General features: G+C 45.5%; 1 protein-coding gene across 2 annotated transcripts in view; it reads left to right on the forward strand.

Annotated features, from left to right (window-relative positions):
• Positions 1-26,660, forward strand: part of sema6a (sema domain, transmembrane domain (TM), and cytoplasmic domain, (semaphorin) 6A) — a 104,979-nt gene that overhangs the window by 46,081 nt on the left and 32,238 nt on the right. For both annotated transcript variants that reach the window (XM_062381656.1, XM_062381657.1), the window contains exons 4-10: positions 10,827-10,887; positions 12,263-12,325; positions 12,907-13,008; positions 20,075-20,165; positions 21,431-21,550; positions 22,069-22,157; positions 24,688-24,905. In XM_062381656.1, coding sequence (XP_062237640.1) covers positions 10,827-10,887; positions 12,263-12,325; positions 12,907-13,008; positions 20,075-20,165; positions 21,431-21,550; positions 22,069-22,157; positions 24,688-24,905 — 744 coding nt within the window. The remainder of the gene's footprint in view (positions 1-10,826; positions 10,888-12,262; positions 12,326-12,906; positions 13,009-20,074; positions 20,166-21,430; positions 21,551-22,068; positions 22,158-24,687; positions 24,906-26,660) is intronic.

A 26,660-nucleotide genomic window follows, 5' to 3' on the forward strand; every position in this document is an offset into this window, starting at 1 on the left:
GAGGCATACAACAGCAAAGCGGTAATTCTAGTTTAAACATGGTCTTCATGTATAGATCCTCAGATAGCGGTGCTATTTCAGACAAATTCAAGAAGACACTTTAATTTTCCTGTTTCACCACATGTCTTTGTGGAATAAACGTGCAATCAAACTGAGCAGGCGCGGCTCCACCAGGATTATTGAACCCTTCATCACATCACCCCCTCTCATATTACAGCCGCTGACTGAAGTAGATTTTCAGCTACGAATGATTCTCATCAATTGCTGCCGGTCGGGGCTCGTTAACATGTGATCCTTTTTAACTCGATAACGGCTGAAGGCTGGGAGATCCCCAGCAGTCTGCCTATCGAACGGAACTGTGGAGCCCTGCTGTGCTGTTTTCTTTTAAAGTTTGACGAATCAGCGGGGACCAATTCAGAGGGAATCTTGAGACTGGACTTGTTCAAGTGGACATTTTCCTCCTATTACCTCAGTGTTGTTTGCTATTTTCATCTCAGCATCTGCCAAAACCCTTTAGCCTCAAACCATGTCTCTGCAGAGTTTTTGTCCTGCTTTACAAACATCCAGGCAGACACGCAGACTCACACAAACACACAATGCCACTCACACTTACTCAAATGAAAACTAAAGATGAATTAAACTAATAAAAAAACTTTTTCTCAATGAAAAACCTTTGCCTGTTATTTAGAAAGATACAACTTGATGTAATCAATATTCTGGTTCTCAGCGCAACATCCAAACAACCTTAATCCACCGAGTGCTGTCGATAAATCACAATACAGGAGGAGAAGAGAAGTTTAGGTTCTTTATTGGCTGGCAGACCAGTTGCCCTCGCACATCGATCTTTAAAACTCCTGACTTTCTTTGTCTGGCTCGCTCTTTCCCAATGTCTGTCACCTGCCTTTATTGCTTTCAGTCTATCCGTCAGTCGGGTTTTCACCCCTTTTTTCGTGTGTCTCTTTCTGAGATGATATAGCTCAATTACACCATCTGGAGCCATAGAGAAAGCCGACATTGATTTTGTCTTCTCGCTTCTCATCAGTAGTTTTTCAGCGGTTTGTGTTGCTTCACCTCGTGGCTCTGCAGAAACAGCTAGGGTCGGGCCAGGAGCACAAACAGGCAGGGCAGGTGGAAGTGTTAGTGTGGACTGTGACGTCTCAGTTAAAAGAGATCTGTATCTACTTGCTCTTGCTGTTTGCCATCGAGCTAATTGAGAGGCAGACTCGATTGGATACTGTTGAAAGCCACAATGGGGTTCTTTTTTTAGTTTTCCTCCCAAGCATGTCAAATGAAATGGCTGAGGGAGGCTGCTGCTTTAAGTGGCACAGCTTTGTTACATATCTGTGGTCATTAAAACAAGGTTCAGGGAGAGTGAGAAGGGAAACAGAGTGAAAGAGAGAGCATATGTGTGTTGTGTGTGTGTGTTGTGTGTGTGTGTGAGTTTGGGAGGGGGGGCGGCACCGGAGGCTTTGGTCTGCCTGTCGCCCACCTGCTCCACAGGGGGTGACAGGGGCCTGGGGGATGGGGGACACAGAGGGTTTATTAAAGGGGTGTAATAAGAGTGTGTGTGTGTGTGTGTGTGTGTGTGTGTGTGTGTGTGCGAAAGCCAGAAGGTGCGTGTTTGCCCAGTTTAGAGTGCTGACCAGTTGTCGAGGGGATCTAACAGTGGTTTCTTGAGTGTGCCATGTGGGGCGGGGTATGTGTATGTATAGATATACATGTGTTATGGTGAACATGTGTTGCTGTGTGCTCATGGGCGTTGGTGCTGTTGCTCATGATCGTGTCCGCAGTGAGTTATGCACGTGTTAATGTGTGCGTTTGCTTTTTTCACCTGGTGCGTCTGCACTCCATGAAGCGGACGGGGATTCTGACACGTGTGCAAGGTATTTGACCCCGGAATAACTGGAATGGCCGCCTCAGATTAGACCACGCCGGATGACCGCCATTGATCCCGACACAGAGAAGAATGTCGGAGTCAATATAATGGACACAAGACGACGGCCTGTGCTCAAAGATCCACTGGCGTTAAGAGGATGTCGATAGAGACACGTAAGAGTTGAATGACAAACAGTTTAATGCAAACTGTGGAGACAATCGCCACTTTACAAATCAATGTGAACGCCGGCCAACCCCGGCAAGACTCTTGCTACGGAACAACCAACAACGCTGCAGGAAAAAAACTGAGCAACATCAATAGTTGCTTTAATGATGGTCGTCCCGTCAAATAACTTGTTTATTCTGGAGCCAGCATCATGCAGCTTTGCCATCGCGCCTCCAGACGAGTCGGCCTCAGTTCTCGGTGCGGAGCAGCTTGCAGATGGCCGCTGTGAATGCAGTCCAAAGCCCATCACTGTTTCAGGCTGTTTTTTTGAATCGTTCCTCAGTGCATTCAATCCCTTTGGCTCCCGCCTTGGCACTGGCAATAAAGAAATCACAAGATTTTTAAACTGTGCGCTGCATGCAAACATAGCAACTGATGAAATTGTAAATGGACAAAAGTGACTTGATCCAGAGAGGGGAAGCGTCAAGTTGTTGGCAGGGGAGGAACTCAGCAACAGATGCAGTGATTGATAATTCATCCAAAGTTTTGAGCCCTGAATGAAATGTATTGATTGGCTGAAATCAGCTGCTCCCTTTACAGCCCTGTCTCTGCTGTTATATGTGCAGGGATTGGACAAAATGGCCTCTGTTGATGAGGTCGAATGGCTTTTCCAATACGCGTAAATTATCGTACGACCTCTTAGACTCCTATTGAGTGTGGATTATGAATTCAGTACATGCCTAGTTTAGTTTCTTAATATTCTGAATCCTATTCCATGACTCAGTTTCCATCGGGCACATTACCCAGAGGCGCCAGTCAGCCTGATGAGATATCCGACTGCTCCGACAAAGAGACGTTTGTTCAGCTTTTAAAAGCTTAGTTGATTTCTCTCATTCTTTAAAACAAATGACAAAAAAAAAAGGTTGTTCGTGAATCAAACCCAGAGGTGTTTATGTGTTAAATCATAGTGATTAACAATGGGATTCAGCCGGGCACCAAGATTCAATTTGATACACTTTTTTATTGTAGCAATTTGTTACGTATTATCCGTGATTACCAAGACAGGATGTATATTAAAGCACGGGTAATGGACATTAATAGGGAGAACCTCAGTGGCTGATGTGTGTCTGCTGTCATGCACGTCATAGGTGTTCAGCAGCAGAGTCACGTTCGCTAAAAGCAATAAAGTGTTCCTGATGCGGTGAGAGACGGACCCAGCAGGTTCCACACTGACCCATATCTCATGTCCAGGCAGCTCCATGCACAGAATTCAGAGGGAATTCATCACAGTGCAGTGGGAGATATATCATTCTGATCTCTGTAAAAAATATCCACGTGTGCATGGAAATCCTTGTGTGTGTGTGTGTGTGTGTGTGTGAGTGTGTGTTTGTATGTGTGTGTGTGTGTGTGTGTATGTGTGTGCATCTCTTACCAACAAGTCCTTCAACCTGAACGACCATATAGGTCATTTGTTGTGATTAATGAGCACAACTTTGGAAATTAGGGCCCATACTGCAGCAGGTGTACGGGACCTTTGTCGCAATGGTTAGTTGAGGATGATATTGTGGTTTGTGTTAAAGTAAGAACTCTCATTAAGGCTAAAGCGGATGTTAGTTAACATGGCTACAGTTTTTAACCTACGTATAATGTGGTGGAATGGTCTTAGTTAAAAGAAACATTATTGACTATTGGATTTAAAAGTTGTGTTGACCTTGCCATCCTTCTAATGTGGACATCTCTGTTATATCCTCCTTTGCTACCATCTAAAAATGATTAGAGGGGTTAGAGGTCACCTAACAATATGTAACCACGGGTAGTAAGTAACAAGCTGCTGGCACCGACAACTTATGGCTTCATTTATTACAGGAGGAGATACTGCCTCCAATCACAGCAAGTGACTGTTCTCCACTGCTTGTGTGTGCGTGTGTGTGTGCGTGTGTTTGCGTGTGTGTGCGTGTGTGTTTGTGTGTTTATTAAAAGGATTTAATCGAAGCATCTTGTCATTTAAATCAGACAGATGTGTCCAAATACTTATTTTTGCCTTGGGTCCTAAGAATACCATTAGAAACCATTTGTATGTTACTGGATCTCTTTGAGAATGTGCATGTGCAAAGTACAACCGGGAGCGTGGATGTTTGAAATGGAAATCTTTTATTTTAATTCTAAGCAAGAATTGGTCTTTCTATGAAATTTGCATGTTGCTTATTTTGTGCATCGTCTGACTTCTCTCTTGCAACGTTTTAATGGTCTCAAAAAATAACATGATCAGTCCAATGTTAAAGGAATGGCCGCTATGGCTCTGCAAATGAATCTCAGGTTCTATGAAACAGGAATTTTGCTTCGAGGTCAGGGTACGGTGTGAAGACATGAGGAGAAGACGCATGAAGATAATGAGACATTCTGTATATCTTCATCTGTGTGTGTGTGTGCGTGTGTGCAAGCATGCCCCAGGTCTCTCCACATGCAGGGCATAGTCGCCATTCCTGGCCCACAGTCGGCCTTTACCATGGTAACACCAACCACACTCTGTTTACACCCCTCTATGAGACTGGGAAGCATGGGAACCAGCAGCAGAATGTGAGTGTGGAAGAGTGAGACAGTGTGAGAGTGTGAGAGTTAAGGGACCGAAATTTGTGGCTGTCATTAGCGCTCACAAAGACACACTCACACACACACACACACACACACACACAGTACAAATCCAGATTACCTTCTCTCAGTTGAGTCCTCCAGAACAGTCGAGCCTCTGTGGCCGCTGTCCTTCCCTGTCGGGTCTCTTTGGGTCTCGCAGCGGAGGCCACTGGAGTCTCCATTATTGTAGCGGCACCAAATCCGGTTAAAACCCACTAATGACGGGGATTACACGGCCGCCTCCTATCCCTCTCCTCGCTGCACTATGGACCATCCAGCCACGTCCGCACTTTGAAACAAAGCCCAAAGCTCCAGGAATCATCATCACCTGAATTAGAAGTTGTGAAGACTTTCCAGGAAAAATTGAAAAAGTATTTTCTCGTGCCAAAGTTTGTAATTGATTTGGTAATTTATCCAAATTCACAGAGTCTGACAGCTCTTCAATTGGTTTCCTGTTAGTGTAACAGCAGTCATTTAAGTAGCCCACAACAACAGGGAATTGTAGTGCAATCACATTTTTTAAATTAGTATCGTAACATTCTTTGGTTATGGTGTTACATTTCTACTTTTCACTTTAAGACTTGTTTTCATACATTTGAGATGCTATGCTACATGTTGTTTGATTATTCCCTGGGAGGAGGGGGAAAATGTTGAAAAGCGCAATGATGAACTGATCAAATAATCCTGGATCCGCCCCTTTATCCAAATGGACACCAAAACTGAAAGAGGTTCTCCTGACCCAGGTCACATCCTTCTTCCAAGTTTGGGCTAAATGTGAGAAAAACATGTCCCACTGACCCAACCACGCACAAAAACACACAATCCCACAAAAGGAGATGTGGTGGGAACGTAGAAAGGAGAAGTTTCAACCTTCAAAAAGAACAACCTGCCTCAGCTCGGGGGTGAGTGAACTCTGACGTGTTGTGTTTCATGCCACCACATCAGCGAGGGCCTCTCGCTGCCCTCGGCCCATTCAGAACCCGAAGGTGCCTGCTGGCTCCCCCCCCCGCTTCCCTCCCATTCCACTCTGTGAGGGGATTTGAACCATTGAAAGCCAAAACAACACACAATGGGCCCGCCTCTATACCACCCATGATCCAGTTATTAAGAGAGAGGAATATGGGCGAAGTGGATGACGAGAGAGAAAGGGTGGGAGGTGGACGGGGGGGGGGGGGGGGGGGGGTGGACACGCCGGCATTTGGTTTGCGGAAAGAGGGGTGGTGGCACAAGGTGTGGGGTGCATGCAAATCGCACACTCTCTTTTCTGCGACTGGAATGTGAGATAGTTTGACAAAGGCCCAGCAGATGGGCCGAGCTGGCTCGCGGTCACCCCCAAAAGAAAATGCGCTGTTATGAAAACGACATTCTTCCGCACAAAGCCCCTGTGTTCCCGTGGCCATGCATGGGTACATGTCCGCCGGAGACCCCTCTATGTCACTCTGTTGCACTCCATCTCACACTCGCGCTCAGTTGGTCCACTGTCTAGCCTCGATCCTCCAGCTCCATTCTCACTGTCTGTACCCGTCCTCCATTTTTTTGTGTCTAACAGGATATTTGCATACCTTCCATCCTACTCACACATTTCTTTGTCACGGAATTTCGGGAAATAAGACGCCGACGCCAAGTGATTCACATTGACGGCAAATGTTCTGCACCCGTCAACGGCTTCAGTTTTTTTTTTTGTCTTCGGCAGAGTCTCATAGTGTTTTGCATTTCATCAACACCGCAGCCCCTATAGACCCCTATGTTTTGTGTAATATGACACGGGCGTCTTGGCGTGGTGCTTGGATCATAGATCAGAGCTCAGAGAGAGAGCTGGACTGTAACAGTGAGTCTTTGAGACGGATTTGAACTGACCACATCAGAAGGTTAGAAACCCTGAGGTGTGTCCACCAGAGAGAGAGAGAGAGAGAGAGAGAGAGAGATATCTGAAGGAAGGTGAAAGATGAGAGACTTGAGACAAAACTCCAACTTTCACTCGGGCTGTTCAATCATTGGATGTTACACCTTTATTCCACCGCCTCACCAGTCTGTCTGAAAAAATATGAACATTGGGGATGTGTTGTTCTGCAATGATATTCATATAGAGTCAAACCGTCAGTGTAAAAGGGAGAGCCATGGGGGGACAGGACACAGATGCTTTTGTGTTACATGTCACAACCTCGGATTCCACAAAGCCAGTATACGATCTGACATCACACGCACAGCAGGGGCAACGTGCACATGGTCTTTGAAGGAATCTTAATAGCCAAAGCAGCGATATATCAAGATGTCTGCATGAAAGCGGCTAAACACACTGAATAAGACGTTAGGCAAACATGCACCAGTGACCTGAGAACAATGGGATATTGAAAAATAGAAAGGGAGTGAAACCCATGATGGAGAAAAGATAAATAATTAACTGATGTTTGCATATGTACCAAGAAAATATGAACTAAATTATTGAAGAAGAAAGAATACGGGCAGATTAATTAACTTAGAAAAGAATTCCTGGTATCAGCCATAGTTTTAGTTTCCAGTACTGTGAGGGATCAAGCATTTCAAGTTTTGTTTCAACTCTCTTTTCATTTAAATACACAGAACTCACTGTGTGCCTGCAGACTAATAATATTAATAAAAAAAAATGTACAGGGCCTTTCTGAACACCAAAGGAAACCTTACGATACATCACAAATACATGAATACTCAAAGTAAAACCAAAAGTTGAAATCAGAAGAGGAGACGCAAACGTCTTTCAAAATAAAGAGGATCGTTAAAAGTAAATAAAATCAGCGTAAGAGGCGTAGACACCTCCACAGTGTGTCACATCTGAACACAAGAGTGACTTAAAGCAAAAACCAAAGGCAAAACTCTAATGCGAGGGATGGATAAGATGTTACGCAGGGAAGACTGATCTAAACAGATGTGTTCTGAGTTGTGATTAGAACAGTTCAAGAGGATTCCAGATGTGAGACGGCAGAAGGTCCCACAGTCTTTGTGGAGAGCGGCTGCCGAGGCTCTGAGCCACAGGAAATCAATTTTAAAAAACTGTTTGGGAAAAAAAAAGGGCCACAATAACACTAACTATATTCGATTGGAAGTTAATGATCCGCAAACACACAATACCCCCAGTTGTCGTCCTCGAAGAGCCGGCCTCGTTCCGCCTGTTGTTCACCCTGAAGCCCGATGTGAGTCACGCACCAGGGGGAAGTGATGCTGTCATGTGGGTTCAGGTGCAGCGCTGGAGAGGGGAAAGGGTGCATGTGTGTGTTTGTTTGAGCATGTTGGGGTGAAGGAGGAGGGGCGGTGTTGGTGTGGTGCCTTTGCACATGTGTGTGTGTGTTTGGAGAGCTGGTGTTGACACAGACACAGCCGCTCCATTGTCTCCCCCCCCCCCCCGCACCCCCGCCATCTCCAGTCAGGATGTTTGAGGGACGCCTCGTAGCTTTGGCTCTCTCTAATCTCTGCTGGAGCCGAGAACCCCGCGGCTGGAGCTCCGCGGCCCCCGGGAGGACGCTGTCGGCCCCGGGACAGGGAGCGTGTGGCCGGGAAGGTTACCAGCGGAAATAATGGGCCAGTCAATTACACATTACTCGTGAGCTGTTTTAAAATCGCCGGCAGTAAAATCACCCGCGGGATTACTCTAAATCCACCAAGTAATCCTCTGATTTAATGGCTTTTGGTTTGGGTTTTGTCTTTTTAATATAAAGTTTGAGGTTTAATATAAAAGATATGAAATTAAGTTAAACGAACAAATTGCTGAACTTTGGATGACATAGGGGAACATGTCAGTGGTATCATCCATCACTGATATCATCCATCAGTTTTTCTTTTCTTCTATGTCCGTGCTTTATCTCATGGAATGAATTCTTGTATCTTTGACAAATTACAGTTATAATCCAGTTTACGCGTCAGCCACGCGACCTGAGTCTGTCCTGTTCCCCTGGAGGCAAGGTGAACAGAACCCTGAAGGACAGACGGGCCATTCAGGAGCCCTGGAAATTCAATCCAGATCAATTAGCGAGAGTAGAGCAATGCTAGTGCGACTGGAGAGTCATAATAAGAAACATTTTACAGTGGAGTTTGCGGTTTTGGCATGAAATACTTGATTTGAAGCCGTGGTAGACTGCACGGTGACAGGCAGCATCTGGCATTTGCTAATGCAAGTGAACTTGAATTTGGAAAGGCCAAAGGAAGCCTCCCAGTGACCTAAAGCAGACTTCCTCTCCTTTTCATGGCTTAATATTAAATGAAAATGTTTTGATTCCAAGTTGATTTCAAAGAACAGCCTTTTATTCATTTTTCGTTTCAACATTCAGAGAGTTAGTTCGGGGAGCCGTTAAGGTCAACCACAGTTTGGCTTTGAATAGCTGATGTCATCCACAAAGACCGACAAGGGCTTTGAGCAAGCTGAGTGACTAAAAAATACTTTTATTAAAGTTATTTAAAAAGGAAAAATCTATATTTAATCATAGATGAAGGATTGTATTTGTGTGTTATGTATTTGTGGCCATTTATCTTCATATCTGCTTATATATCATCATCTAAAAGACAATTTTGTTTGTCAATAGGGTTTCTATTTTGTGTATATATATCTATTTATGGTGATCTGTAAATCACATGACGGCTCATTGGCTCTACAGAAACCGAGAACCACCTCCTCCCTGATGAGGGGAGCTAAGGGCGCTTTCACACACTACTTAGTTTGGACTGAACCGAAATAACAAGTGTGAACTGGGCCTTGGATCCCAGTCAGAACCAACGGACATAAATTTAGTCCAACCAAAAGAGATGGTCATGGTCTGGATCAAACTGAATCATTGGCCAGTTCTTTTGCAGAAGGGAAAAACAGTTTTTATTCTTTCTGGATAGTTTGGACTCGTGGACCATTTGCAAGAAGTTGAAGCGGTTTTAAACAATAGAAGAAGAAAGAGGAGCGGCTTGCAGTCTGCAGAGAGAATGAGTTCAGAGGCAGTCATAGAAGACAATTCAGAAAAACATGCCTGTCACAAGTTTTGGTCATGTCTCATCACCTAAACCGTTTTCCTCTCCCACCAATAAAAGCACTGTTTTCTTAATTTCAACTGCTCTCAGGGATTAATTATTCAATTTGAGCATCGCGGCTGATAACGCGCAGCCGACCGGCTTTTATCCTCAAGGAGACGGCGGTGGCCCCCAGGAAAGTGATATAAGTGGATTCATTTCAACATGTCTGTTCCTCCAAAGACTTTATTAGATTTAGTTAATGAGAGAGTGAGGCGGGCCGTGCTGGCTGAGCGCAGGTTGGGGATCTGGAACGTAATTAAGCCTCGAGTCTGACGATGCCACTGTTACACACTTTGATTAAAAACACCTTCAGCGGCTAATCTCCGACAAATTAAAGCGGCCGCAGCGTTTGGCATGGTCACCTTTGGTTCTCCCTCTTTACATCCGTCTTTCTTCCGCTCGCACCACTTCCACACCTTCCACCCCTCCTCGGTGCACCCTCCCCCCCCCCCCGCGTCTGCACCCTAATTCTCCGCGGTAAGTAGGTGTAGCGACATGCCTGTTCAACCAGCCGGTGCGTCTGTCTGAGATGTAGTTAACCCTTGTGGGTTTTATGTCTTCCATATGCCCTGCTGAGTCCTATATGGCTGGACTTTGTAATAAAAGAGAAGCCTGTATATTTCCAGGCCAGCACACATAAGTCTTCTTGTCTGAGCTATAATGAGTGTTAGTATAGATTTCCTGTGCCTCAAACACTAGGCTTAATTGACCTGAACAGCTCTGAGTGACTTGGCACCTCCCGTCTCAACCTGCCCCTCCTCCCTCAACCCCCCCCCCCCCCCCCACCCAGACCTTTCTCTGGGACAAAGAGGCTTTTGTCCCCGGGCCTGCGCCACAGCTCTCTAAACCTTTGTTGACTGTTTCTGTCTGACAGAGCAAATAGCTCTGGCCTCCTTTTGTTTATTGTCATTTCTTGAAGTTTGAACAAAGTTTACACAAAGCTCCATTTTCCGACGTTGTTTGCTGCCTGCAGGGGCAAAACTGAGGGAAGAGGAGAAATGGGTTTATTGTTTGTTGAATTTTTGACTGTCTGCTGCCGTCTGACCTCTTATCGTCTCATCTCTCTCTCTCTCTCTCTCTCTCTCTCTCTCCCCCCCCCACACCCCACCACCCCTTCCATCAAATGCAGGGATCACATATACACGGTGGAGACTGACACTGCCAACGGTGACGAGATCTTTTTCAGTAAGGTGAGTGAGCCGTCTGTCCCTCTCGAGGACACGTTGTCCTGGGCGTGCCGTGATTGACAACGTAACCCTAATAACCTGGCTCCGAGTGCAACTGTGCGGTTGCGTGAGCACGTGGCTGTGTGTGCGTGTGTGTGTGCGTGTGCGTTTGTGTGCGCTGACGTGTGCCAGCCGGTAGTCTTACTCACCCGCTCAACGGTGTGAGCTCGGCGTGCTCGCCATGGTGACCCCTTTAAGAAGATTATCCAATCAATCAGCTCGCGAAACGCCTGCGTCATTCACGCTCATCAGTGGGATGGCCGAGGATCCGATTGGCTGGTTGCAGAAGCTGCGAGGACAGGAGGGGAAGTCTAGTAGGTAGAGGAGGAGGAGGAGGAATGGAGGGAGGAAGATCTCATTGTATATTTTCTGATTATTCAAAAAGCTTCATATTTGCACAGGCCCTCAGCTGTAGTATCCCACTCTCCATTTCATCCCAACCACTCCTCGCCTGCATCACTTACAAAATCCATGCAAACAGAATTCAAACAAGGCCGACCTCGTGTGTACAGCAACCCGCCAGCCCTCCACCTCATCCACTTCAATGTCATCGCCCGACGAGTGGGTCTTAATGAGAGCCTGCTGCAGATGAAAGCCTGGTGGGAGACTCGCCGATTGATTGATGACTGAGGGTCTTTAATCAGCGGCTGAGCTCCAAACATGTTGTACAACAGTGGCGGGTGCACAGCGGTCTGAACCGGAGGCTCAGCACTGACCCTCTGGCCACACAGGGCAGGGACACAGAGGAGTGTGTGTGTGTGTGTGTGTGTGTGTGTGTGTGTGTGTGTGTGTGTGAGTGTGTGTGTGTGTGTGTGTGTGTGTGTGTGTGTGAGTGGCTGCAGAAACCAGATATAACTTAGTATTGACTGATGAGTGTGTGTGACAGCGTAAGAGGGGTGTATACATTGGTGAGCGTAGTTGATTGACAGGTCTTGGTAGCCCACCACACAGGCCAAGGTAGAGTGTGTGTGTGTGTGGGTGTGTGTGTGATGGCCAGTCAACCTATCAATCCACAGCAATGGGCTCAGAGGCGGGATCTGCCCTTGGACATACTCGGCTCTGATCCGTGGACAGTATTGTATTTCCTCCTCTCCGCCAGAGATTTTAAAGTTCAAGGAGGTAAACTGATCTCTGATCAGCCCTTTTAGTAAAGTTCACCTCAGAGCAGGTGCCTCATTAGGAGAATCAATGACAGGGAATCTCAGATGATGATTATTGATCACAGCATCGATCGGTTATTGAGCTCTTGGGTGCCTTCTGTTTTTTGTCTCCTCCGTCAATGTTTATCTTGTTTGCCTTCTGACCCCCTGATCTCATTCTATCTTTGACTCGTTTCCAGAAAATGACATGGAAGTCCAGACAGGCAGACGTGGACACTTGCAGAATGAAAGGAAAACACAAGGTAGGAGAAAATGCACACAATCATGCACATACATACCCAGACGCACATCATCTTTGGTACTTACACCTTAACTTCATTTATAGAACAAATGTCACCCCACTCTTCACCAAACACTTCTTTAGGATGTCACACTTTACACACTGCAGATGAATTTCACACACTTTCTCTGCCTCTTTCACACGCATATGCACGACACATTATCACAGAGAGGCGACTCTGCAGGTGCAATAACACAGTCTCTGTGTTTCACTCTCACTGGCAGTATAATTGTATTTTCTATGGATTTATTGCACAATTCTAGCAAAACTGTTTAAAATGCTTATTGATTTTGTTGCTGTTCCAGAAAGAAATTGAATCTGCTGTAAATTCCTCTTGAAGTACCGAGAGGACATGATTCATTTTGTGATCGATGTTCGTTATGCTGCTCCCTTGTTTCACTTGTACCTCAAAAGAAAGAAAAGAAGGATCCGCATGTGGCTTTCTGTGTAAATACGTCTCGAGCCAAAAGACACAAATGTCACCATGACACCTCTTTTCTTCTTTTTCTCTTGTCTTCCTCTCCCGGCTTGTGCTCCCTGAAGGACGAGTGTCACAATTTCATCAAAGTTCTCTTGCAGCAAAATGATGACACTTTGTTTGTTTGTGGAACAAATGCTTTCAACCCCTCCTGCCGAACGTACAAGGTACTTACATACACAAACACGCACATGCACACACATTAACTCCCTGGTGCTATTTTTTACCTCAGTGACAGACATGCACCAAACACACTGTGCACATAAACGCCATACTAACTAACATTGGGCTGTTTCCACTCCTGCTGTTTCTCTCTGACACACACTCCCACACACGGGTTTTATTTCAACCTCAACCATGCGGGGGTGTAGGGAGGTGAGCTCTGGAATGACGGACATAGATGGATGACTTTCACAACTCAGCAAGCGATCCCCCTATGTCTTTATCACCAGGTGTACTTTGACACGCTCGATTTAGGAGCTGCCAAACCTATCTGCTTCCCTCCGTACGTACAACCTCATTCACTCACACCCACTGAAATGCACGAGAAGGTGCACCACTGAAATCCGATTCATCCTTCTCCTGTAAGTGGATGCCTGCCTGGCGGTGCACATGCAGGCAAGTCTGGAATAGCTTCAAGATTCCTGCAGGAAAAGCAAAACCACGTCGTGAAGATGCATTTTTACGACCCGGGGTCAAGAAAGGAAACAGGTCGACATCGAGATTGACTTGTTGGAGAAGTGGGGATGCCACGAGAAGATAAACAGGGAAGCAGATGGACAAATAAAGAAAGCAGCAACATGCAGGCATTAACCAAACTCATTTCAAAGCATACAAGTAGAGAGAAAAAGCAGACTGGCTGTTTTCTAACTGCTGCTCAAATTGTCATGTTTTTCCCTTCCCTTGCGATGTAGATGTTTTTTATTTTCATACTTCATTCTGTGAAAAGTGAGAACTGCGGTTACAAAGACTGAATCGTTGCTCATTCACAGGACGGGTTTTATGCCTGGTAGCTTGAATGGCCCAACGATTCGAGGGTAAGGATATGATCACACTGGAGGCTTCGTGCTCAATTGCTCAGATTTTGGGGGTTTAGCAGGTCACATTATTTGTTTAAATGAGGCCAGAATGTTGCAGGTGTCAGACTCGAAAGAGAAAAGTGGTCATAGTCCTGAACTGACCTGCATTGTGCAAAAGAACAACAATACGTCATACCACGTCACACATAGTGGTAAAGGCGGATGTCACTGAAGTCATAGGTCACATGTATAAGTTGTTGTGCAGTGGGAGACAACAAATGGCACATTGAAAGTTAGTAGATACAACAAAACTGCACAAAATATCAATGTCATTCCAGTTTTATATCAGGAGGATTAGTTTAAGAAGAGAAATAGAATATGCATCTTCTTGGGAATCAAATTAGATATGAACGACATTGCATAGGCAAAGACAGACAGACAGACAGACAGACAGACAGACAGACAGACAGACAGACAGACAGACAGACAGACAGACAGACAGACAGACAGACAGACAGACAGACAGACAGACAGACAGACAGACAGACAGACAGACAGACAGACAGACAGGAGGAGCATAAACAGACTCAGCCAAGGTTCTGTCCTGAAGGATGTTATTGTTTGCTTTGCCGGGATGTGATGTGATGGTCACAGCACACGGAGATGTTATCTAGGGGGCCTGTGGGGAAAACTCTCCTGCTTTGGTTCACTAGATCTGTTTACCAGAAAAACAAGACATCTCCGCTCCGTTGCCTCTGTGGTTTAGCATGCTACGCACACAGAGTGGACGTCTTTCAATTCACCGACTCGTCCTGCGGAGGAAAGTGGGATTTATGTCTCCGCATTTATCAGGCGTGGATAGCTTTTATAGCCACTCTGGTTATGGTTTCAAGGTTCGTGTTTTAGCCGCCGTCGCACTGATATTGTCTGGTATAGAGTTAAGGGCAGGTGAGGGAAAGGCTTGGTTATGTGGCCACATTTACACACCGGCAGGCTTCCCTGTTCGAACATAGAAATAAGTCATACTAAACATAAAGTAGTTCTTCTTTTTATTTTTCAGTTTAGTGCTTTTTTGTCCAAACATACATACATTACATCTATAGCATGTGACTCAACAATACAATCAATTAAAGAGTGCTACATTGTGTAGACTAGTGTGTTAAATTCAATTACCACGTGTATATTAAGCAGACAAATTGCACTGAATAAAAAATGAACAATTTAATCTACATTCGTTTGCCCTAGGAACCCTCGGGTCCCCGGGGGGGGTTGGGATGATTGCGTTATGTAGGGTGTGGTCTGGGCTCCCTCAAATGTATCAAGACAATTGTAGCCTATCCTTAAAACAAAGGAGGAAAGATAGTAATGTCCTTTCTGCCCGTTAATACATTATAAAATGAAATTACTTCATTCAACTGTTCATTAATATTGTTCCTTTTTTTTAATTGTTTGTCTCCAACTAGAGCTCCCACATTTTATTGAGTCAGTTTATTATGTTTGTGTCTCCTCCTTCCCTTAGGAACTAATTTCACCGACTCGCTGTAATTATTTAAGTTAAATAAAATTACCTTTCGATTGTGGAAATACTTGAATCAATGGCCATTAATAAACTATGATGTGATTTAGAGTCTGACCAAAAGACTTGGGATAATGAGATCATTTAAAATGTTGTACAAAATTGAACTTACACACAAACATGCAAATGCATATTTAAGAGCCTGTGTAGGATACAAATGGGTATTTGCATCCGCACAAACACTGACAACTGTGCAAACACATTGACTTACAACACACATTTTACAAAATCATCACACACACACACATTGCAGTTCTGGCAGAAAACCTCTCTGGGCCGATACCAGAGCTTTGATGGCGCGCTGGGCTCGTCCACTCGGCTTGGTGAAAAGTGTATCTTGTGTGTGTGTGTGTGTGTGTGTGTGTGTGTGTGTGTGTGGTTAAATCCACCTTGGCCACAGTTTGCTCTCCATCTCCCCAGTGTGACAGCACTGAAAAGAGCTTCTGTTTCGGGGCCAGCCTCATCCCACATTAATCAACAACGCTGCGAGGGCGACTGGGAGGGGGTTGGGGGGGGGGTTCAGAGGTGGAGGGAGACAGAGGGAAGGGGGGGTGGGCAAACAGGGGGCAGGGAGGGCACCCGACCAAGCCAGCATCACCCCACATTGATTTCTGTTCTAACACCTTCTCTCTTCATTAGCTTCTCGTTATCCTTCCTTCACCTTTTGTTGGTTGTGTCGACACTTGGTTACACACACACGCATGCACACACACACACACACACACACACACACACACACACACACACACACACTCATTTACACACACATGCACACGTAGTGCAAAAACACAGAGAGACTCCTTGGCAGCCATGTCACAGTCCTCGCCCTCAGCTCAGCACATCACCCAACTCTTCTCCTCTCTTCACCTCCTCCTCCCGCCGTCCTGGAACTCCTCCCCCTCTCCTCCTCTCCTGCCAGCCCTAATTCCTCTCCCCCAGCATTGCTCCCACCGCTCGGCCATCTTTCCCTCTGTTGCTTTCTCCCTTTGTCAATCCCTCGCTGTGCCGTAATAATAAACACCCCATCCAGCCAGGCTGATCTACGACTGGAGTCGGTTTCATCGCCTGTTGCTGGGCGAAGTGTGTGTGTGTGTGTGTGGGGGGGGGGGGGGGGGGGGGGTCAGTGGGACGTCTTGCAGGCACTGGGTCCCAGGTGATGCGCCCTTGATACAGAGGGACAAAAGTGTGTAAGGACTTTTTTATCTGTGTCAAGACTTTGGTTTATTGGATTGAAGATACATCAACATGCGTTTCTTTATTTTTTCAGAAGGGGTTTTAGAGACTTAATGTTTATTATAAAAGGGGGACACTATGTTTGTTCACTCCATAAGATTGAGAGGTCATTTGAGAGGCTGACGGCTCAGACAAACGAGGGACTTGCTCCGTCCTCCATTTCCCTCAGCAGCTGCAGACACTCCAGTTCCCTGCTCCGGTGTGAAAGGTGGTCAGGCAAAGAGTTCATCCGCCCAGGGCTCAGAAACAGGCTGCAGAGAAGTGGGCCATGACTATTAATCTCCCACAGAGATCTGTCCTTGTTTGGTTTACACAACCGTTTTCTGGCCCAGGTGTGAACTTGTGCACTTGAGCTTTATTGATGGAACTGGTTGTGCAGGTGGAAAACATGGACTGCATAGAAAGAAACTTGACTCAACTCAGCTGCACACCGTGAAATATCCAGCTCTACATACCAGGATTGACCCAAGGAAGATTGATGCTTTTCTTTCTTTTTCCCCTTTGTGACATTCACGATCTGTTAGTTGCCCCCCCCCCCCCCACCCCCCCAGACAGATTCTCAAAATCCTAAATGAAATCATTTTGGAATCGCTTTGTTATAATATTTGAAGGAAGTGCTAATAAGCGGACAATTGGGTCAGTTTGCCCTCAGCGTGTCCCTCAGTTAGATCTCGTAAATCCCTCAGCAGTGTGAATAAAGCCCATAAAAGGGTCCTCCCAAAGACAACAGAGACACAGACTGAGAACGTGTCCCTCACCCCTGGTGCTGAAGCTGATGCTGAACCAATTATAACACTCCTGATGGGCATGTTTTTGGTTCTACGTTGTTGTTTGTCTAATTAATTAGCATATAGCCTATGGAAAACACAGATGAGCAAGTTGTAGTAATTAATTCATCGAGATACACTGCCCCCCCGAAGCCAAGGTTACTGTACAATCGTCTGCCGAGCTACAGAAGATCCTGACTGAACAGTGCTGACAAAGTGTGACCGCCCTACTGTTCTCTCTCCGTGTTTCTTTGACTCGTGTTTCCATAAAGCGGAAGCACCTCTTTCTTCTCTGCAGCCAGCGGAGGTGACAGCATAATAAAGTTTTTTTTGCTTGGTAAACAAGGTAAACAAATCCATCTGGGCTGTTAAGACATCAAAATCCTTTATGGTAATGTTTCAGAAATGTTGTGGTGCCGCGTGGCAGCTGAACGGAACTTGCCACTGCTGCTTCTTTCCACAAAATATGAAATATTGCTTCCGACAGGGCTAACGGCAGCCAACGTTTCAAGATTCCTGATTCAAGAGTTTTGTTATCAAATGCACAGAGATGACAATTAAGCAGTCGCTGGCAATGAAATGCTTGAGTCACAGGCTCTCTTCTAACAATGCTCAAGAATTAAAAAAACAAAAACAAAATTTGAAAAAAATAGTGTAAAATAGAATATCAACAATTTAAAATATGAAATTAAATATATATTTCAGCACGGAGCTGTTGTTTCTCCGCTTATGCCAGCTTGTGGTGGAGAGCGGAGCTGTGCGTTGATCTGCGGTCGGCCAGGGAGTGTCTTCCTCTCCTCAAACGGCAGGAATAGATCAGTGACAGCCAGTCGACAGAGGGCCCGCGTCGACAGAGGCCACTGCCTCGGTGAAAGCTAGTGGGCAGGATGGAGCGGGGTGGAGGTCGCTGCTGTGGGGTGGGAGATATGTGAGGGTGTGTTAGTGATCTGTCAGCGGAGGAGGGAGTGTTTGTGTTAGCGAGCCGACACCGGAGCCCCCTGACGGTTCAGGCTCTAACGCCACACTCCTCCGGTCGACCAGACGCTGTGATTCAGTGGACACACCTGACCTTCAACGACTCACGTCCCGTACGATTAACTCGGCTAATCCGTAATTACACTCTCCCCTGTCTGATAACAATATACATTTTCTCTGCATATGATCCTCCTGTAATTTATGAAAAAAGGGAAGGAGAAATCGAGCAATGCTCCGTTGCCGCTGCTGGTTCTGTGTTTGTTGTAAAAGGTCACTTGTAATTTTCTCTGCCAAATCAGCCTCAACAATTTCTCTGGCAGGATTTTCCAGCGCTGCGGCGGAATGTGTGTGTGACCTTTTTAGTGGGCAGATGATAACCGTTTCCGTCGAGACAGGAATAGAAAACAAAATGACCTGTTTAGAGACCAGAAAGGGCGGCGTGAGCAGTTTGCAGCCTTGGCAAGCTGCGCTCGTCTTTGTCGAGAGAGAAGGAGGAAAGTGAGGAAGGAGAGAGAGCGCAGGAGGTAGATTCAGCGATGAAGAAGAACAATGACTATGTTTTGTGAACTCTGCAGATATACAGTGTGTTCAGTAATCTTCCCTGACCTCAGCCTCTGGCCAGTGTTTTATGGGTTCTGTTTTCCTCTCGCATTTGTGTGTATCCCTGGTCGTTAGCCAGGGTAAGAGCAGAACCTATGGCGTGCTGGGGAAGACAAGCCTACCCGTGGTGGGATGATAGTGACCTTTTGCCCACATGTGATCCTCTGCCATGCTCAGCCAAACCTACTACAACCAAACAGGGCACAAAACACAAAAAAATGAATTCCACTACAGAGAGATCATCCCACTAAGCGCTAAACAAGACCAATAGCGCTTCATAAACAGTGGACATGGCCTTAAAATAGCTCATGGAACGGGGACCACTAAGTGAGTAAAAGAAAAATATTTTAATGTAGGATCTTTCCTGAAATAAACCATATGAGGGAACAACTCCCGCCCAAGGTGGAGCTCTGATCACAAGACAAATGTGAGGCTGCAAAGTATAAAATAATGACTAATGTATGATCTGCTGTTTAAAAACTACTGTGCTTCAGTAACAAATTCTCACTTTTGCTGCTCAGGGCCATGTGCTCACCCAGTTATTTCTTTCCTCTGCCCATTTATTCCCTCTTCACAGCCCAGTAAATGGGTCAAAGATCCGTCATGAGGGTTGTTAAAAGTCTTTTTTAACACCAGTCCAGTTGAAGGATAAAAGATGGCAGGGGGAAAGCAAACCACATCCACCCATACTGTGAAACATGTTGCTGTGGAAAATGTCTGTTTTCTCTCATCTCCCTTCATGACAGTCTCCCAGTTACTCCCAGATGGGCTCGCAGCAGGACACCAGAGTGCCATCAACGGGATATTAGTTCAGATCAGAGATATATGGACACACACTCTTGGGCCGGGTATCACAACTTGTTGGGACCATTTTATAAGGACTAACCCTTCCACTTTAACACAACAGTTTTTGATTTATGCCTTTAGATTGTATTCTTTTGATATATGAGCACATTTCTTAGACCCTTTCCTCTGACCTCAGCGGACTTTCTAAGATATACGTTTCATGTGTATTGTCTGACACCACATTTTCTTGACCTTTTCACCTCTTTTGTGATGCCAGTTGGACACCTTGGAGGCTCTGGGAGAGGAGATCAGTGGGATGGCCCGCTGTCCATACGACGCCAAGCATGCCAACGTTGCCCTCTTCGCTGGTAAGTTGTGTCTGGGTGGGGGTTTCTGCAGATTCGGCTAGCTGGAGGTGTGAATGTGATTGTGAATTGGAAGGGCTGTTTGTCTCTATACGTCTTCCCTGCGATACACTGGCAGCTCTCGGATCAGCTGGGATTGGCTCCAGCTCCCCTTGTTACCCTCAAAGGATGATCCCTTATCTGTGATTTGTCAAACTTCCATCCTGGAACGTGGCAAAAAAAAATCATCCTTATTTTTCTTTTCTAAATTGAGTGCGGGGATTAGTTGTGGTTGTATTTGATAATGTGCTTAATACCCTGAGGTTTACTTTAATGGCTGTACTCAGACAACAAGTAAAAATAAATAAAAAAAGAGCCAATATGTGTTGCACACACCAGAGCATCGGAGACCCGGGGGCCACGTTTGCTCTGTGTCAAGAATTTGCTGCCACTTTAGAAACACATCAATAGCATCGAGGGAACAGAAAAAAAACACAGAATGATCGGTCCCCCCCCCTCGAATGCAGTTCCCCGTCATTCTCTGTGTCTGTCATTCACTTACTTTCACAACTGCACCCGATCAGAAACAAGTTGAGAACAGACGGGACCATAATGACTCAGCCTCTTCTCTTGGCGTGGCACAATTCCTCTCATGCAACAAAGCCGCAGGCTGCTAAAGACATCCAGTCCCCCGTTCCTATTTGCTGTGAACCGATTTACGGCCGTATTGATGAGCTGTGCCTGCCCGCTTAGAGATGAGAAGAAGAGAGTAAACTCAAGCTTGACCAGTTAATGTGTAGCAGAGCCGCTTGGAAAGAGGCTGGAAGCACTGAGTAATCAAGAGGGTTCCTCCGACTGCTGTCTTTTCAATTATGTAGTTTGAGTTTCCACTGTGGTTACAGCCGAGGCACGCTGAGGTCATGCCGGTGGTGGATTGTGTTCGCCGAGCATGTGTGTGACTGTGGGTTTCTGTGGTGCTCCGAGAGCCGCGGTGCGAGTGCCGGGCTTCGGCGAGGAGCGTTTGGGAGAGGGAGCTATTTCCAACGTATGACATGTTCAAGTGTGGAGGGTCTGTTTGTTGTCCATCAAACTGTCTCTGCAGTTTGTGTGATTCATTCATTTTCCAGTGTCTGAGCCATCTAAAAACACGTTTGTGTATCGAGCCACAGAGAGCACACAACACTCTGAGTGACTCTCTGTGTTGAGCTCTCTTGACTCAGCTTCACTCTCATCATTCTTCTTCCCTCTCCATCTCCCTCTTCCCTCCTTATTACTCCCTCTGCCTCCAGGTGGCAAGCTGTACTCGGCCACCGTCACAGACTTCCTGGCGATCGACGCGGTCATCTATCGCAGCCTGGGAGACAGCCCGACTCTGCGAACTGTCAAACACGACTCCAAGTGGCTGAAAGGTGAGTGTGGGGCTCGCAAACAAAAACAACCCTCCCTCACCCGGTAGTTAGAGAGCACCAAGTTGAGTGACAAGGGAGAAAACAAGCCCGATTCAGAAAATGCATTCCTCGACCGTTTTTTTTGTGTTGTTCTTGATTTATGCTATATGTGTGTTCGCACCTCGGTGTCTGCAGAGCAGGGGCCCTTATGCTAATGCGCCACGCTCTGTTTGACGCAGTCATTTTGCCAACCTGTCCTGATACAGTTGATGAAGCCAGGAAATTGCTCTGCCCCAGGGAGAAACAACCACAAGTCCAGCCTGTCAAAACTCAATAGAGAGATCCCTCTTCCCATGCATGCAAAGTGTGCTGCTGATATGATGGATGATATATTGCGGCACTGGAGGCTCACACTCGGTGCTTTTCTGCATAATATGACAGATATTGTGGCTGTTTACTGTGAAATACGGTGTCAAAACTGTTTTGTCACGAATGAATCACTTTGACTCATGTTTTATTATATTTTCCTCGTTCTGCAGAGCCTTACTTTATCCAGGCAGTCGATTATGGGGACTTCATCTACTTCTTCTATCGGGAAATTGCAATGGAGTACAACACGATGGGAAAGGTAAGCAGAGGCCCCATTGTTCTGCTTTGGTTTGAACTCTAATGGGAGGTGACTTCCTATTTACCAAGAGAATCGGGAAGCGCCTGAGGAAACTAACAGGATATGGGTGTATCAAATAAGTGGAAGGAGACTTCCAGGAGCTGTTAAGTGGCCAAAGCGTATTTCAGTAGCACGTAAACATTGGACAGGATGCAGCACCAAAAATAGATTTAAAAAGAAAAAGAAATGTGGGTGTCTTGAGATCTCATTTTGAAGTCCAAATATAAAGTTTGAATTGCACGTCCACATCCGTCCGGCAGTGCTCCCGTTTGACCGGTCGTCTCAATGTTTCCTGAGAGGACTTCCCGAGTGTCCCAGAGAAACAAGACTGAGTAGTAGAGGAGCGGTTCAAGACGAAAGTGGATTTCATCAGGTTTTTCAACCAGAGGGATATTACCAGACCTTTTTTTTTTTTTTTTTTCTATTAACTCCTCATTTCAGTTTCCCACCCGGCCTTGCGAAAGTTTAATTGGTAGAAGAAAATCCGATATGAAAATGAATCTCACAATACCCATTTTCCACCAGTGAAATTGAAGTGGAAGGAGACACAAAGGGGGGAGTAAGAAAGAGAGGTGATGAGACGAGGTAACAAGGAAGTGAAATAATGAATTTGCTGCCGGGAGTGACAAAGTGTGTGCGTGTTACACAGAGCAATGAATGCAGATCAGATCTCTCAAGAAGGTGGATGATAATTATGCATTGTGGGGTTGGGTGTCATTTTTTTTTTTATTTGATACCGGTGCTAAATGTTTACTTTTAAAAACGGTACAGGTGCTTAAACAGTGGCGGAATATACAAATAAAATAACAGCAAAGCAAGTGTTGGTAGAAATGATGGTGCAGAGAGCAATGTAAGATATAGTGAATTATTATTAATATGCTCAAATGCTCCTCTCTGACAATAGCTATCTGTTCTTTGCTTTAGTTTTAATGTTGGGGTTGTTACCTTGTTATCTGGACACAATTTAAATGACATGCCTGAAGTGTGGTATTGTTCATTGTAATTCTTCTACGTGATAAATGTGTGTGTGTGTATTCGCACCATTCATGTGTGTTTTGTCTCGCTCTGCCCAAGTGACACGGAGATAAACCTCGTGTTGAGCTATCTGCAGCGAGCAGGAGATACGACACACTGAGCTGTAATATGTAAAGCTGACATAATTCCACATTAGACTTGACAGTCTCACCTGTTCTGTGTAATACTTTCTCAGCAATCTCAGGGCTCTATTATCCCACAGAGAATAGACCAGTGTGTTTTTCCTATTTGGGATTGGGTGATTTTTGCATCCATATTTGTGTGAGCGTGTGTGTGTGTGTGTGTGTGTGTGTGTGTGTGTGTGTGTGTGTGTGTGTGAGAGAGGGAAAGATTTGGAAGCTGGAGGGTTGCGGCGTATGCAAGGCTGAGGGTGTGTGTGTGGTTGACTGTGGGCGTGTGTATAGAACACTAGTTTAAGTGCACGTTAGCTCCCATTCACACTGTTTACTCTGGGTTGCAATTTCAGGTCAGGGTTAGATTTATTGCTGTTAAGTATAGTGTGACAACAACTAATTACAATACTGCCTACACGAGCTTACGGCACAGTTGTAATTACAGCACCGGCTCCTTTTTGAAGCGGGAGGATCTAAATTTTGTTCTGCCAGGTGCTGACTCTTCAACAGCATATCAAACACACCAATTTACTCCTCTGAGTCTTTCATTTTCGAGGAAGTGATAACACACTGGATTAAGACTGAGTGGAGTCTCCCAGAGATTTTTTTTTTTGAAACGGGGTCTTTCGCGAGAACTGCAGGGAATCAAAAAAACAACGTTCTTCTTTCGGCTTCAAGGTTCGGAAACAGCAGTTGAGAAAACAGTCTCACCAGGTCTATTAGTGGCTGTTGTGGAGCTTTTGATCATATCAGGAGCTCCACTTGTCAGGGAACTACAGGTGTTCAAGTTTCATCCTTTTTTCTCCAAGAAAAAGAAATCTCTGGTTCTGCATCGTGACATTTTCTCTTCCTCTGTCCTGAAGACAACCAGTGGCCAAGGGCACAAAGGATATCTCAAGAAAGCCTTGAAGGACTATCTTAAAAAATGTGTTATAGTTTGACTCAGCGGTGAAATAATAAGACTTTGTTGGCTAAAGGTCAAAGTTCACGGTCGCTCTGACCTAACAATGCCATGTCTTTCCTTGGGAACGTGCGATCTCAAGAATACCTTGAGGTAATCCTTTCAAATTGGGTACTAACGTTCATTTGGACTCACAGATTAACTGATAAGATTTCAGAGTACAAAGGTCAACGATCCCTGTGACCTTAGAGTAGTCTGGAAGAAATGGATGTAGACTGATGTTGCACTGGTCGGCCGAGGCATACGACCCCCGTTTGACTTAATACCAAATCTATAGACTGGTAAATATTTAGTGCATGAGACTGCCGACATTATATGTGTCAGAAGTGCCTGTTGACGTAAAACCTTGAGCTATTCAAATGTAACCCTGTGTCTCTCTCAGGTGGTGTTTCCTCGAGTGGCCCGGGTCTGTAAGAACGACAGAGGGGGCTCACCTCGGGTCCTGGAGAAGCAGTGGACCTCCTTCATGAAGTCCAGGATGAACTGCTCCATACCCGGCGACTCCCACTTCTACTTCAACATCCTGCAGGCCGTGACGGACGTCATCCACATCAACGGGCGGGACGTGGTGATGGCAACCTTCTCCACACCGTACAACAGGTACACCCTGAATAAGTGATTATCAAAAGCAACATTCCCACAAGAGGTTTGATGCCAGCAACAGATGGAAGTGATTTGAGTTCATTTTACGCAGCCATCTTCTTTTCCTCTCGTCTCAAATGAGAACATGTGTGTCAACCACTGTTGCTCTTTTCCCGTTTATTAAAGCGATTATCTTCCTCAGTTTGAAACACCTTTAAAAATGGCCCTATTTCATCAACATGATGACAGTGTGACCTTTGTTAACGTAAGAAGCGCTTTCCACTGATGTGCCTCTTGGTGATGTGTTATTCCTGAGACTACTGGGTCAACATTTACATCTTCTGTCAAAACTGTTTTTCTGCCCTTCTGACATGCAGGTGTTTAATTTGATTTTCCTTTTCATAATTCATACGCTGTACCGCTTTCATATTCATAGGCAGTGGGAGTTTTTATCTAAATTGAAAATTACCACAAAGTCATAGAGCCAGGCTGATAGCTCGCACATATTGTAATTTTCCATTTTATGGCTGCTTTTTAGCAGATAAGACAATTGCTTGTGACAGTGCAATTGAGCATGGTTAATGGACATTTAAGCCCAATGAAGCAGATCCTCTGTAATTTTTCCATAAGCGCTGGTTTGGATCCTGACATTAGTTTTCTATTTCATAGTCAGGGGTTGAAATTAGAGCGAGCACATTCCCGCTGCAGGCAGCACTCTGGGTTTGTGTCGTCCACTTGTCCCTGTGGGTCGCTGCCCGGCCAACCGGCTCGCCTCCTGCAAACCGGCGCGTTCCCATTGCTATCACCATGTCTCTGCCTTGTTGGCCGCCTGCTATAAACAGACATATGATTGTCTATCTTTCTGTGCATATCCAATGCAGATCGTAATTACCACAGTTTTGCAGCTAAGCCAAGAATTAACAGCTCCCTGACCTTGTTCTTTATAATACTGCCCTTGTGTACGCTGTCTCCCCGGTGTCTACATGATGAGTTTAACCCATGATGCAACAGCCAGAGCATCCAGAGCGAGAGAGAAATATACTCTTTCTTGATAGAGGGAATAAACAATTCTCAGTTTTTATTTTAGAAGGCGTGAAAAATGGAAAAGTGACTCAGCAATCAGCTATGCATTGATTCCACACAGACGGAATAAATCCAGTGGCTCCACTGATATCACAAGATGGGTGTTTCCCCCCTTAAAGCAACGAGCAATAATAAGATAATCTGTTTCCAATATTTCTTGCCTAACATTGAACTTTGGTGCCTCGAGGCTTTTGGGGAAACCCAGTCGTGGAAGGGAGGGTTCGGGAATGTGTGTCCTCTTGAGGCTTGGCAGGCACACACACTGTAACTCACACAGTACTACAGCATGTGCAGTAACACTCTGACACAACAACTCTGAAACTGTTCCCAACACAGAGAGTAGAATGATTGCGACCAGATTCATAACAATTCAAACAATAAACAGGGAAAAAGATGTTGCCGCCGAAAATGCTTTATTTTATGGATGAGGGAAGTGAGGAAAGAGACCGTGACACCTTCTTAAGCTCGAAGAAAATGTCTGGGAAATTGGATAAGAACCATTTCCCCAAGTTTGCAGCAGAAGGTTATCTGAGTCATACACTTTCACAAGAACAGGTAAGTGAAGGAAACAGCAGCTGAAGAGTGGCACCTGGGCAGAGAAGCAGGAGGCAGGACGTGTAAATTCTGTTCTGCAGAAGTCAGGTGTTTTTGTTTACAGCACATCAGCACTGGTGTCGGCCCTTATCGACA

The sequence above is a fragment of the Platichthys flesus genome, chromosome 3 (genome assembly GCF_949316205.1).
Source record: "Platichthys flesus chromosome 3, fPlaFle2.1, whole genome shotgun sequence".
Taxonomy (NCBI): domain Eukaryota; kingdom Metazoa; phylum Chordata; class Actinopteri; order Pleuronectiformes; family Pleuronectidae; genus Platichthys; species Platichthys flesus.